The sequence below is a fragment of the Diospyros lotus genome, chromosome 10 (genome assembly GCF_014633365.1).
Source record: "Diospyros lotus cultivar Yz01 chromosome 10, ASM1463336v1, whole genome shotgun sequence".
Classification (NCBI taxonomy): Eukaryota; Viridiplantae; Streptophyta; class Magnoliopsida; order Ericales; family Ebenaceae; genus Diospyros; species Diospyros lotus.
The window spans coordinates 25,924,009-25,939,286 of record NC_068347.1 but is presented as its reverse complement, the minus strand read 5'-3'; the positions used below and the strand labels follow the sequence as shown (position 1 = coordinate 25,939,286).

The 15,278-nt window shown below is 33.9% G+C and overlaps 1 protein-coding gene across 2 annotated transcripts in view; it reads right to left on the bottom strand.

Annotated features, from left to right (window-relative positions):
- Nucleotides 1–14,320, bottom strand: part of LOC127811379 (uridine kinase-like protein 3) — a 31,158-nt gene extending 16,838 nt beyond the window's left edge. For both annotated transcript variants that reach the window (XM_052351171.1, XM_052351173.1), the window contains exons 1-7: nucleotides 14,180–14,320; nucleotides 10,995–11,174; nucleotides 10,043–10,134; nucleotides 8,077–8,146; nucleotides 6,368–6,486; nucleotides 5,852–5,948; nucleotides 163–242 (exon numbers count right to left, since the gene is read on the bottom strand). In XM_052351171.1, the coding sequence (XP_052207131.1) occupies nucleotides 163–242; nucleotides 5,852–5,948; nucleotides 6,368–6,486; nucleotides 8,077–8,146; nucleotides 10,043–10,134; nucleotides 10,995–11,154 (618 nt within the window). In that variant the 5' untranslated portion in view covers nucleotides 11,155–11,174; nucleotides 14,180–14,320. The remainder of the gene's footprint in view (nucleotides 1–162; nucleotides 243–5,851; nucleotides 5,949–6,367; nucleotides 6,487–8,076; nucleotides 8,147–10,042; nucleotides 10,135–10,994; nucleotides 11,175–14,179) is intronic.
- Between the last annotated feature and the right edge of the window lie 958 nt (nucleotides 14,321–15,278).

The window sequence follows — 15,278 nt, the reverse complement described above, 5'->3', positions numbered from 1 at the left end:
TATAAATACCTTAAGTGCAAAAGACTTCAGCATTTGAATCTTGAATATGCAATATTGTGTACAATCTTCAAACTTGGAAAAGCATAGACATTTCTTTCAGAAAATTAAGCAGAAAATATTTAAATGTGCTTGTCACCTGAAAGGAAAATGAAATTTGCTAACCTGATCAAGTACCATATTGATATCTCTACCCTTTTCAACCGTGTCACGCCTTATTCTTCTTGCCAGGCGGACATCAGCATCTGCACTGAAAATTTTCAAATATGAAGATCATCCACAATCCAACTTGTAACATTATGAAGTGACCTATAAGATTGCCATGGTAAAATACTCCAATTCAATGAATGAAGGAGAAAAAAAAAAAAAAAACAGTGAAGCAAAAATTGAAAAAACAACAGAGAATGTAGAAAAATGGAATGTCATGACTAAGGTGTCAAGGAAAGAAAAACATTAGGGCTCATTCACCAAACAACCTAGAGGGAAAAAAAATACTCCATTTAGTGAATACACAATTTCCATCTGAACACAGGTAGAAAACTCCACCTGATACAACCAGATTATATCTTCCAGAGACTGTAATAGGATATTTGTAGATGTATAGTTAGAGAACAGAAAGAGCTCAAAGCAATGAATTACAATTGGGCTATAATGAAAGGCGATGAGGCCTGTTCCTTCAGGCTTGCCTTTTAAGGGCACAAACTTTTAGTCTCCTCTCTATTCATGCCAAGTGAGTGGCAATCTGAAACATATCTAACATAAAAGAACTATGTCTAAGGTCGGAATACAGCTAATATACAACTAGACATAAAGACCTTTTACTAATACAGTTAACTCCAGGCAATATGTTTACATGACCAATGAGTTTGTTTAATCAATTTGCTTAAATACTTAGGGACTTAATACTTAGAGTTGGCAAATGGGCCGGCCGGCCGACCCATGGGGCCTGCCCGCCCGCCCAGCCCGATACTGTAGCAAACTTGCCGGGCCAGGCCACCCCAAGAATACAGGGCCGGGCTAGGCCACCCCAAGAATGCAGGGTTGAGCCGGGCCAGTGCTTTGTGGCCCACGGCCCGGCCTATTCCACCAAAAATGGGGTGGTGACCAAAATGGGGGTGGCCCACCAAAATGGCCCAGCCCGGCCCACCTTGGCCCATTTATTAAGGGCCATAGGGCCGCCTCGGGCCCCCATTTCCCATTGCTCGGACCGCCTCCCTCGCGGGTCAAATTCAGCCTGGCCCACGAAATGGGTGGGCCAAGCGGGAGGTGGGCCGGGCCAGGCCGCCCATTTTCCAACTCTACTTAATACCCACTGCAAAAAGGTACATATTAAAACGCAGAATAAGAAAATGATAACAATAATACAAAAAATTCCTTATTTAGCATCACAGGGACTCGCCAGTGCCAAATCCACAAGGACTTTGGTGTTTGGTCAATCCAAATAATGGCTTGGCAATACGATTTCAGGTAACCAAATCACAGACAGAGCACATCCATAGCAATTTCTTCAAGTGTCATCCACACAGGATTTGCATACATATCAATCCACATGTATAAATGGACCCACAGAGAGGCAGGACAATCACAGAGAGAGAGAGAGAGAGAGAGAGAGAAGCCATTGAGAAGACCTGTCCATGACAAGCCTCAATTCGAACACAGGTAAGCTTTCAGCTCTTTTCTTCTTCATTGTTCCTTCTCTTAGTCAGTATTCTCTTTTTGTAACTAGAGGATGTGGCTATTGGAAACCTGGGTTACACCCAAAATAAAATCATTTTTTTTTTCAAGTTATTATAGGAAGTAACAAGCCATTCCCTTAATACTTATATCTCATATATGTTATGCTCATCCTTGCATTCTGCTAAACATTATATTATGAGTGTTGCTGGTATCTCGAGGGTCCTATCACCCTATCCCAATCCCTCTGACCACAACCACACCTTTATCAATTGAACAGAAGCCAATTACCCAAAAAAAGAGAAGAAGAACATTGCTTGGTGGGGGGGGTTGAGAAACAAAGAAGCCAACTTACCCAAAAAAAGGGAACCAGATGGAGCTTCAAGACCCAGCCTTATACAACCCAATTGAGGTCAGTACATCAAACAAAGAAGCACAAAATAGATGCTCAAAATCCTGATTCGAATCTTGACTCCACGTGACTTGGAACTGTAAACCCGAAACGAAGCCCAACCCATAACCTAGAACCAAACCAAACCCAAAATCAATAACCCTTCCCAACCTTTGCACCTTTGACCAACCAAATTTGACCTGTTTGACCAAAGCAGACTTTTATTCAAAGTATATTTTAGTTTACCTGTTTTCTGAAAGATTTATATCAATCTCTAAATAAAAAATCAACTAAAAAAATTATTTTAGAAACATACACCAAACATAGTTTTGGCCAATCTTTAAAATAAGTACAATTATTTGTATAACTTTGTTACCTAAGTTGATAGCAGCTAGAAAAATAGATGCATTTAAAATTTAGAGTTCGACAAAGAAATTTCACTACCATTAATTATAACTTCCATTGTTTAATTTTACGTGCCTTAGGTTCTTCAGATGCTCCTAATCTGGATTATGAGTAAACAGTTTAAGTTCCAAACATCCGCTGTGCATAAATAATTTATATTATGCATGGTTTCATTTTTATTTCACTATCCTCATGCATGAATAAAAAAAAAAATCATACAATTGCATATTTTGTAATGACACTATTTATCCTAGCAAAACAATAAATAAATATCACACTATTTATGAAAATTATACTAAGAACCTTATTAAACTCCATATATACATATTATGAAAATTATATTTTCCTTACACTTTAGAGCTTGGGTTATTGGGGCAAGCCTTTTATTTGAATATATTCGCGTGGTTATGATTATTGGATTATTTGATCAAATATGATAACTATCACTTAAGGCCTTAATTGTACATTGATGCATGATATATGAAATTTTTTAATTTAATTGGATTATCAGAATCATGGATTGGACACTTACTCCACAGAAAATAGAAAATTAGAAAATTTGTTCAAATACAAAAAAAAAATTAAATAGAAAATGGAGATTTGGATAATGCAATTTTCCAAAAATGAGATAAGTTTTCTTTATTAATTTGGATATTTGAAAATTGTGGTTATCTAAAAAACTACTCCACAGAAAATGAAAAATTATAAAACTTGTTCAAATACAAAAAATTTCCAAACAGAAAATGGAATTGCGGTTTTCCAAAATTCAACACTTGGAAAACTTCTAAAATGAGTTTTCAAAGTTTTCCTTATTAATTTAGAGATTTGAAAATTGCAATTTTTCAAAAAATTTCCCTGAATAATCTCTATTTCCTTCTCTAACACAAGTTACTCAAAATAAATTAAAACATCTCTCCTTTTTTTGACCATATGTTCCAATTATCTAGATTGGAAATTAATTTTCTGTATTTCTAACATCTGGACGCATTTTTCAACTTTTCTATGGAAAAGGAAAACTAGAGATTTTATAGAAAATTGGAGATAGAAAATCGAAAATCATTTTCCACCACTAAACAGCCCTTCCTGTCATTTATTGGGGGAATGCCAACTTGTAAGCCACCCTTCTAACTTTCTCTATAATTCTGAAGGGCCCAATGTATCAGGGTTTAATTTACCTTTCTTCCTGACTCCATGAACTCTTTCTAGGTGAGAAACTTTCAGGAAAACCCATCCACTTATGCAAAATTCTAGCTCCCAGCTTTTGATATCAGAATAGGATTTTTGATGGCTGTGCTTTGTACTTACATGAGATTTATGGTTATCTTGCTAACAGATGCAGAAATATCACAAATTCTGGCAATTAATGACAAATGATGAGGGATTGGACAGTCGAGCCTAAGAGCAATCCAATTCTAGGAGACAAATAGCATGTGCCTTAGGAGTTACTGCTTACTGCTTTCCTCCAAGAACAAAACCACAATGGGACCAAATTACGGACAATTTAACAAATATCAACCTCCTTCCTCTAAAAGAGGTGCTCGTGCAGGACCCATTGAGGCCGAAAAATGAATAAGGCAAATAAACAAAAATTCCACTATAATGAGTGTCCAGATAATCAAAAATTAAATTGCTAAGCAGCAGCCACACTTGAGGATTGTTTTGATAAGGATGCATTAATACAAGCACATGGTTTTACTTACCTAGCTATAAATAGAAGCTGAAATGGGAGAAGCAGTAGAAAAAAAGGAAACAAATTGAGCAAAAGTAAGGAAGCAAGAGGGAGAAAGGAGAGAAAAGTGAAATGACAAAAACAGACTACTTTGGTAAGTTGGTAGCATGCATGCATATGTTCATCCATGTGCTATTTTCTGTTACAGCACTAAGCTGTAAATCTGACAATGCAACATCAAGGTAGATACCTGGCATCGATGCAAATCTGTGAAAAATTCTGTTCATGGTCATGGTGCACTATATGTAGATACTCATGTCCATGGGGTAATCCATGTTCTTTGGAAAAATAATTTACTATGTGATTCCCCCACACCGTGACATAGGCATCTAGTGTAAGTGTGCATATTTTAAATATCATCTTATTGTGTTTATCTAAAAACTCACCCGGTTTGTTTTATCTAGATTGTCTAGGTAATGCCCCACCTGACACCATAAGGATATGCACCGGAAGACATAATATTATTAATGCTTAATGAGGCTGAAAAAGGAAAAAAAAATAAACATATGGCATATCACCAACTTGTATTAGTTTTTTTTTAATTGTATTTCCTTATTTTGTTTGAAGTGCAATTTCAGTGTTTTGGAAAGTGCTTGATATATATAAATGTTTATATATAATTGTTAATAGTTTAGGATTTCATTTCGATACATATGCTATACCTAACTAGTTATTACTTTGAGCGTCCAAAAAGAAATGTGTTTACATTTATGCATATGTTTCTAGCCATAGGGGTATTGCTATTTGCTAAAATATTTAGCAAGGTCCATATATATATATATATATAACATATATAAATATTTATTTTCAAATACTTGTCTTAATATATTTAACTAATAAAAAACATATATTTATATGGGAAGCACACACAAAATTAACTAGAAAATAAATGAGTAAACAAATGATCATCTTGTAGTTTATTTATTTATTTTTGAGGATTAAAGAACTTGTTTCATAAATATGAGTAAATTTTCATAAGATAAGGGGGACCTGCTCATTGGTTGATAAAAAAAATTGGCCAACTAGATTTCATGTTGCTAACCCAACCTAGTGGGATTAAGGCTCGATATGTTATTGTTGTTTATCTTAGAAGTGTAAAAATTTACTTCAACTACTGAGTGAGTTGACATCAAGTGATATAAGAGCCTATAAAGGCCTACCATGGCAGGGGAGGCAAAGATGTTTAAAATCAATACTGGATCAAACTGTGGTAAAGTATGATTGTGGTCTAACAAGGATGTGAAGCCTAACAGAGAAAAGTTTGTTGCAAGTCAATCCCATCCTGATAGTGTCTTAGGAAGGTCTTGGATATATTGTTTGGTCTTTTGAGAAGAAGAAATAGACAAGAGACAGTAATTTCAGAAGGAAGAAAATCAGCCATTTGTATTCAATATCAATCAAAAACTGCTTTTCTGATTACATCCTATGCCCTATTTATAGGCCAAAACTAAAAGATAATTCAAACCTCAAAAAGATCTATAAATAAAAGATAAACTCTAAATAACTCTTATCAAGAATAAAATCTAAAATTTAAACTGAAATTCTAAAACTTAAATAAAACCTGCAATCCTAATATCAAACATTTAATATTTCATGATTCTAATTGCTCATCACACCCTGGATCCACACACCAAAAAGATGGAAAGAAAATGAACCTGTATCAACAAAAATTTTCATATTCATCAGGTCTCGCACATGGGGATCATGGAAAATGAGTATGCCTTCCAAAATTATCACATCTGAAGGATTAACCTGGCAAATTCATGACATCAGTAATTAGAGCAGAAAATTAACATATAAGTTGGAAAGAAGTATCTAGATTAATCATTTAAAACTTCAGGATCTTGTTCTTTATGAAAATTCACTAATAGCACTGGTAGATTCCGTAAAGTGTGCATTAATATCTAGTCATGCACTTGAGAAAATTCTAACAAATCAAAAGCAGCAAGAAATTACAAAAATGCATCCAATAAGTTGGTGTTAAAACTAAAATAGCAAACTATGTTAACAGAGAACGCAAGTCAAGATATACAAAAGGCAGGCAACATAAAAATTATAAACACAGAGAACATAAAAGCAACAAGTAGAGACAAAGGCCATCCCATGGTTATTCACCTATTTAAGAAGTTTCACTAAGACATTTTCTATGCTCCATGTTCAAAGAATTTTACCCTTCGCGCTGGGAAGACATCCTTTTTGTAAGTCTTCAGATCATAATTTGGAATATCCACTGCTTGCCCATGTTTCAGCTTTTCCATAGCACACAACAATTGCTCGGTGTCAAATGCATCTGATAGAGGAATGAACATATTAAATAAATACAAAGCAATAAAACAAATCAAACGTAAAACTTATTTTAAGTTAATAAGAAGCATGCATACAAACATGGAGCACCGGATCTGGATATTAATGCAACTCATAAACTTTGGCATGTAATCTTCAAAAAATTATGGCACTACTGAAAGACACTTTAACGGACAAGTATATATAATATACATACAAGAAAATAATAGCCCACTTATTTTTGTCTTTTATTTCAAATTTTAAACAGATTTATATTCTACAGGAACAAAATAGTAAGAATCTCAAAAAGAAGTATTACAACAACAACAACAACAACATATAAAAAAATCCTAATATCAAATTAGAAAGTTTGTAATGACAAACAAGTTGAAAATTTCAGAGTCCAAATTTTTAAAATTACAAAGCTATAGCAGGAAGAACAAATATAAATGCACTTTTTTTTTTTTTTTGGGGGGGGGGGGGGAAGTATAAATCCACCTTTTTATTTATAACTGATTTCAGAATCAGATTTCATGTTATCCTTTAACCTTTTAATGCAAACCTAATTTGTTTAACTGTTCCAAATGCATATTTCAAAATGGGACCATAGGTGTCCTCAAAAGTGTATGAAAAGTATCTGCCCCTAGTAAAGTTAAAAAATAATAGGACATTTTGTAAAAGTGTGCTACATGTCGGAATGCCAATGGGTCAATAAATGGGTCACATTTAAAGTTAAAATGATTGTGAAAATTTTACATTTTTGAGTCATAGATAAAATTTATTGGAACATCTAATTTACATGTTGTTTTATCTACTAAAATAAGCCCTAATTACCCATTTCAAACTGAAATAAGTTTGAAAAATTCATATTTGAAGGACATAGATATAAAACATTTTGAACATTTATTAAATGGGTAAATGGGTGAACCATTGTCATCCCTAGCTACATGTATTCAAGAGAATCCACCTTGTTTTGGTATTTGACACAATATTCAACACAACATGACACCATTTTAGAGGGCTCCTTACTTCTTAGCAAAGTTACATAATTTAACAGCATAAAGAGAAAAAACAGTTGCATTATTTATGAATTTTGAATTGTTTACAAGCCTTTTCTTTTTTGCTGATGAGTCAATTATTTCTGAGCCTTTGCAATACTCACACAAAAAAGTATCTTATTAGTGCTACACAAATTGATGTGATGAAGCTTCAAGACTCAAGATCTCCATGTTGTCGCAACACGCTGTTCAAATTTCATGGATGTGGGTTCAGTACTCATCAGTAAAAGGGAGGCAAAAAGGAATAAAAAAATTGAAGCAAAAGGAGATAGAACTTCAATACCAAATTTTCACATGCAGTGGTTTCTCATTGAAATTTAAAAGGCAAACTTATTTATCCAAACAAAAGGAAGGAACTAAGCAAAGCGATTCAAAGAATTTTCAACAACAAAAACACCAGAGAATGCTGGAGTCATGGCCAGCATAATGTAGAAAATGATAAGAATAAATACGGTCCTTTAAGTCCTTAAGCAACAGTGATGTAAAAAATTGAATAATACCAAAGATACAATTGTCAAAATTCAAGATGCAGAATTTACCAGGATGGTCAAAATTGTATTCATGAACTCTTGTAAGTTCTTCCGGAGTCAAACTGTGATAAAATGAATCCTGCCAAATCACCCATGGCAAGACATTTATAGCAATTGACAAATAGATCATGACTCAAAGAAATCACCCAAAAAGCAGATATTTGTTGTAAATATAGCAGGCAATCTATAGAATGTGGGCAAAACTTAAGTTTCATAGGCCCTGTTTGGTATTGTTTTGCTATGCTGTGCTTTGGCTGTTGTGTTGTATGCTTTTTTGTGTTGTGCTGTGAAAGTAATGTTGATAAAGTAGTGTTTCGTAACTAAGTGTTGTGCCGTGTTTATTAATGTTAAAAACAAGTAATAAGTGTTGGTTAATATTTTATTGTTGTGTTGTAAATTTGAAAAATGACTAAAAAGACACTAGGATATTAAATAGTTATTTTGTAAAGTAGTATAAAGAATGAGCCTATTAATAATTGTGGGGCCCATTAAAAGTTGCTGTGCTTTTTGTAAAAAACAGGGGTCCCTTGCTTTTGCTTAAAAGCAACTTAACCTGCTTTTTTGAAAAAAGCAACTGTGCTTTAAAAGCACAACAATACTTTACCAAACAATGCATTTTTTAAAAAAATTAATAAAAAGGTTCTGTGCTTAAAAAGCACAGCAATACTAAACAGGCATATGAACTGATGAAAAGAAAACACAGATAGACATCTGTAGACCACCCACTCAGCCAAATGCCCATATGCCAACACACAATGTGAGGGGATAGAGGGACAGTTGAATAAGAATGTAGGTGAGATGATGAAAGATTACCCATGTAAAAAGAGCCTACTTACTTGAATTATGCAGTTGACAAGTAAGTGATCAGCCAATGTGTCCTATAGCTACTATAGGCAGCGTCATGGGAACAGGAGAAAATACATGAAGATCCACTGACTATTTTGTGGATGAGCAAATGTATGATGATTGTCAAAACAGCCATCAAAAAGACCCACCCACTAAGTAGGGCTTATGTAATTTGCATTACTTGAATTATGCTGTATAAGTATGCCATTCATCAATGTATTGTATAGCCATCCATTATAGGTAGTGTGACAGGAATAGGAGCAAAAAAGTAAAGGTTGAGTGACTAAGTTTGCTGAGGGGGAAAAACCCGCCACAACAATCCCCACCCGCAAGGAACAAAAAGGAAGGAAAATACGAAAATAAGGAAGCTTTTGATAGGACCAATGTAGGGGAAGTATTTAAATGTCCAATTGAAGACAAAAAAAAAAATCAGAAAATCTATTCATAGTTTCCAATACTTGTGAAGAAAAATAATAAAGGTATACCATATAGCTGAGATATAATAGAAAGAATATGATGTAGTCACCAATCAAGACTCGGCCCAAGGCCGACCCAACCAAACCGGAATAGTATCACCAAAATAGTAGTGTCATAATGTTATTTTAATACTTCTTAAATTTTAGAATTCTACTTGATTTAGGATTCTACTTTATATTTCTAATTAATTTAGGATTCTATTTCATGTTTCTACTTGATTTAGGATTCTACTTCATGTTTGATTAGGGTTTTATTTTTATTAGGATTCTAGTTGACTTTTATTTAGGATTTATTTCTATTAGAATTCTAGTTGGATTTTGTTTACAAATATTAGATGGATTTGGATTAGCCAAATACTATAAATATGCCTAGGATCTAGAGTTTGTAATCAAGTTTTTCTCAATCAAATTTCAACAACCTATTTGGATTTTCTTAGCAAAACAGTCTTGTTTTTGCGTCTTCTTGAAAGACAAGCTTCGGCCATTGAAGTTTGTTCTTTCAAGGGTTTATTTTGATGTGTGTTTTTCACACACGCGCTACACGCTGGTCAGAATAAGAAAAAGAAAGTTCCAATAATGATGGAAGATTTGTAGCAACAAACGTTGTCAGCAACTATATTTGTTGAACTTCCCAATGAAGAAATAGAAGATACCTGGTTAACAAGTACAACACGCTGATCACGAAGCTGCTCAACAATCATATCACAAACTGTTGTCTTTCCTGATGCTGCTCCCCCAGCAACTCCTGCAATGCAGATTATTCAGTGAAGACATGTACTGAGGGGGAAAGGCACATCAAATGAAATGAGACATGTAATTAGTTCAAAATAAAGAACTTTAATTCTCTCATTATGCACTAGATATATACCAAATATACAGGTAAAATAAAAATCACTGAGCAAAAGTATATATCCATAAAAACTTGACTGATGCAATGGAAGTAAAGCTCTTTACTCTTTAGTAACTGTTGCTTCAAAAGCAAAAGTAGAACCTGCCCTTCACATTGGTGGTATCATTGAGTGGGAAGACAAGCAACTGAATAAAAACTCCAGGCTTTCCATCATCTAACAGCTTATCTATCAAACAAGTAGATTTAACCAATTGACAGGCAGAAAGGCAGGTGCTCTTCAACTTAATACCTACAACTGACCTAGCACAATCTTGACCTAGCTTGGGTGAAGCAACCAACAACAACAGCCCACTTAGCTGATCTAGCCAACTAAACAACAATTGTGTGCAACAGTTATGACTTGTTGCAAGAAAGCTTATAACAAATTCTCATTATGTTCCATAACCTCTCCTACACTTGGTTGCATGTCCGTTGAAAAGCTCACAAGCCTAGCTGCCACTGCCCTAAGACAAACTGATCTGACTAACATCTCAAATTTCCAATATTTGTGCTCGATGGTTATTCTCTTCTCTGTGTACTTTTACTAATCCAAAAATTTTATGTGGTATTTATGCTCAGGAGAATTAAAAATTCAAACAAAGATTCATTTCAATGTTATCCACTGTCCAAAGCCTAAAAGCATGAGTTTTATCATTTAAAGCCAAGATGCAATGAACATGAAAATGTGCAGATATTACAGAAGTTGAAATATTTACCAATGACAAAAGGTTGCGTATGGAAATGTTCCGGCGACGATGTTGTTGGTTGCTCCACCTGTGTCTTTCCTGACTTTAATCCACCCAAGTGAAATCCAGAATAATGGGTGCCCGATGAAGCTTCTATCAAATCAGCAACTGATTTAGAATTAGAATCCATATGGCAAGCCCTCCTACAGCCTGCATGTTTAAAAAATCAAAGGTTGGTAAAGTCATAGAAGAGACAACAAATAACCATTTGGAAGAAGATATCAGAACTTTTTCACACAAAAAAAGGTAGCCTAGCCTTCCTAAACCATTTGTCTGTTATTTTTCCATATAACATGTGAAAAATTCATTTCTCTCTCCTGCAGTAGGATTGCTAGTGTTCTTCCTAAATAAAACGTGTATTTTTTTTTTTATTTATTTTTTTTTGGGGGGGGGGGGGGGGGTGTGGTGTTCATTTTTTCTTCTTCTGAAAAGTAGAATGAAATTTATTTTGGTAATTTTACAAATTTTCTTCCCTTATCACTTCATCTTTTACAAGTAAAATTGGATTATCCTATATACCAATCACAACTTTACTCTCACCCTAAGTTACCTAGAATGCTAAACAATCTAAAAAAGGGATTGCGAATGCAGAACTCCACATGTTAAACTGTGTTATGCTAAAGGTAAATTTATATGGATTAGTGTTGAAATTTTCAATATTTTAAAAGCAAAGTAATCTTAACAATTAGTTTTGCAATCAAATAATACACTAATTTTTTCTTTTAGGTTGTCCTATATTACATTTTTTGAAATAATGCCCGAATTTATTATATCTTTTTTGCCAAAGTTCCACACTTGGTACATTTTAATTGATTAAGTTCATTTCAGTCTTCACGAAATATTTATGGGAATAAAAATAAAAAATTTGGAAATCACATTTCTCAACTAACTGTTTTAAATGAAGTGTGTGATGTAACTAAGCAAGCATGTCAATTTACAGATCCAAGGTATTAGCATTTTCCAGTAGCACTGCTCTCAAACCTTCTGCTCCTCCTCCCCCCAACCCAACCACCAAAAAAATATTAAATAAAATTGGTTGACATGTCTGTAGCCTTTGGTTTTTTCCTTTTTCTCATATCAACTTGAAAAACAAGTTGAAACACTTTTTCTTCCACCTTTTGGAATTGCTGAGTTGGAATATAGAAGTCATCATATAGTGATTTGAAGCTAGCAGGTTTATTTCATAACCAGTAAACAATTAATTTGCAGTTGCTGCACTTTTTCTAATAAGTAACTTAACAGGAATCAGACTCAGAGTCTCTTTATTGGGAGAACACAGGACAAGATGCAAGAGTATCCCTTAATGATTCTACAGCTTCTTGTATTTTTCTTTAAAATTACGTGAATGATCCCTATCTCTGAAGTCTAAGCTTTGACTTACACCTAACCCATATCTCCTCTAGTAAACAAGTTCCAGCTATAAATAACTATAGATTATTGGAAGTAGAAACTAAAACATATAACCTCCTTGTGGCTCTCAAGTATTTTTTTGGCCAAATTAGAGCCTCAAGTGTTGGGTTTTTGAATGGAGGATTATTTCTAGAAGATGAAGAATAGAACCTGTTAGAACGAAGATGATTTCCAACTGATTTTATTCTAAGTTAGATTAGTTAACTTAGTTGTTCTATTATGAGGGATATATTAGTCTTTTGTATAGGCTAAGTAGTTAGCCTTGTAATTACCGCCCCTATAGTTTATAAATAGGAGGCGAGAGGCTGAAAGTAGGATATAACAAATCATTCTATTGTTTCTCTAAATACTAGTGATGCTGCCGAGAGAGAGAAAGACTTAGAGGCAAAGTTTGTCTTGATATTCTCTTGTATAGAAGGCAGCGAACTTGTGTGAGAGAGAGAAAGAAGGTTCTTGTACTCTTGTTCAAGCGGTTTCTAGTGGATTTGTCTCTCGAGAGAAGGCTAGATGTAGGACTGCATTTTGCAGCCCGAACCAGGATAATTCTGCGCCTCTTGTTTGGTTTGATTGCTCTTTTACTTTAGTTTCTTTGCTGTTTTCATTTCCTGTTTTATATATTATGTTGTGGATTTAATTTCCGGGTGAGGAGTGAAGAGAGATTGGCAAACTTAAGTATTGAATCGGTTTCTACGAGCTCCTAATCATAACATCAAGCACAAGCAATCCAAAATCTAATAGATTCATTCATATTTCAGTCCAGTCCAAACTATTCAACTTTTAAGCTACATGTACCAGATGCTTTTTGTCCAGTCCATGGAGAATACAAATGTGTAATTTGCCCAAAAATTGAATATATATATATATATATAGAGAGAGAGAGAGAGAGAATAATGTTAGGAGTTATGAATAATGATGGTGTCATCAGTTATGTGGCACCTCCTCATTGGAGGAGGCTAAGGAGATCATGTGTCATTGTCTCATCTGCCTAGCACCTCCTCCAACGAGAATGCAACACATCATCAATCAAGACTCCTAGCATTACTCATATATATATATATATATATATATAGGTGTTCTGTTCTGTTGCCTGCAGCGGGCTAGCAAGGGTGGAGAATGGGGGGCCACGCCCGCCCTCTCACATATTCCCTGGCAACATAACATTTTCCATATATATAGTAGCTACAAGTCTCCGCATATATTCGGCTTTATAAGTCCATATCTTATTTTATTAATTTTCTTTCATTTAGCACGACAATTCTTCCTATAGTCATTCAAGGCGAAATTTTAAAAGCTTACACAGATGTGCAATAACGCCATTAATTAACGGCTACCTAGATAATTGGAGTATCAAGAAGTCTTGTCCCCACCCCCCCACCCCCGCGCCAACCAAACCTCCTTTCTTGACTGTTCTTCAGTTGTTTAATCATGGGAAGAGCTCAGAAACTGAACATAAGAGAAAAACACAACAAAACAAAAACCGAACTAATAAAGTTCTTCATACTGTACAGACCAGACCAGACCAGATTGCAATTTTCACAGGTAGGTCGACGTATTTCTTTCTTTTCTTGGCCAGTACAATAAAGACGAAACCAATACAACCAATTTCCACTAACAGAAGCCTCGATACACAGATCCAATGCGCCAAAAGACCAGTATAGAACCACAACAACGAACAAAAACCTATCACCGGAATGCAGCAGCACAAAAGGAACATGAACACACACAGCAGATTTATTAGAATATACCTTGTGATTCGATTGGCTTTGCGATTTGGAAGATTACAGAGCGCGAATGGACTCTACCAGGAATTGAAGGCCTCCACTTCTGGTTTGTTTATTGACCCGATTTATTATAAAGAGGCGGGTGGAGACTGGAGAGAAAGAGAATGGTTGGATCGATAAGGACAGATGAATTTATAGGCAAATCTGAGGAGGGAGACCTTGCACCCAAGACCGATGTTTCCATTTTGGCCCCTAGTGTTTGTCAAAATTACGTCGGAGGACCTCCGCGTGCTCCGTACAATCTGACTCAGCGTGGGCCAAATATATATTCTAGTCCTATCCTTATACTTCTTTTTATTTAGGTATTTAAATTTTTTATTTTTTTAAATATATCTTTAAATTATATAATTTTAATTTAATTATATTTTTAATTTTTTTATTATTTTAATTATATCTCTAAACTATATAATTTAAAATCAATTACACATAATAAATTTAATAATATAATTAAAATAATAATAATAATTAAATATATAATTAATTTAAAATTACATAATTTATAAATATTTTATAAATAATAAAACGTTTGAGTGTCTAGATACAAAATATATAAATATATAAATTAAATTATACATTTAATTTTTTTATGGGTCCAGAATGGCATGGACTTGAATGTGGGTCCCGTCGTAGAAAAATTCTTAATTTAAAATTTATTTTATATTTAATTGACTTTTGAGTCAAGTTGTATAGAGTATAGAATATATTAAAGTCTATATAAGACTTTATAATTATAAACCAAACTTTTAAAATTATTAATTTTACATATATTATATGCATTAAATTATCAAACAAAATAAAGTTTCAAATTAAAAATGAGTTATATGATATTATGACATTCTAATATGTTAAATTTACATACAAATTTAATAAAACTGTGAAAAAAAAAATTATTTTGTCAATAGAAAACTTGGTGCTGATGGGTATGAATGAATAATTTTGTAAGTATTGGGGGGCAACTGTGCAGTAAAATAAACTACGTAGCGAAAAATGTAATTATTTTTAGAAATTGGTGTGTTTTAAAATAAAAGTACTATTCAAATTTAACGTGTATATAGATAATATT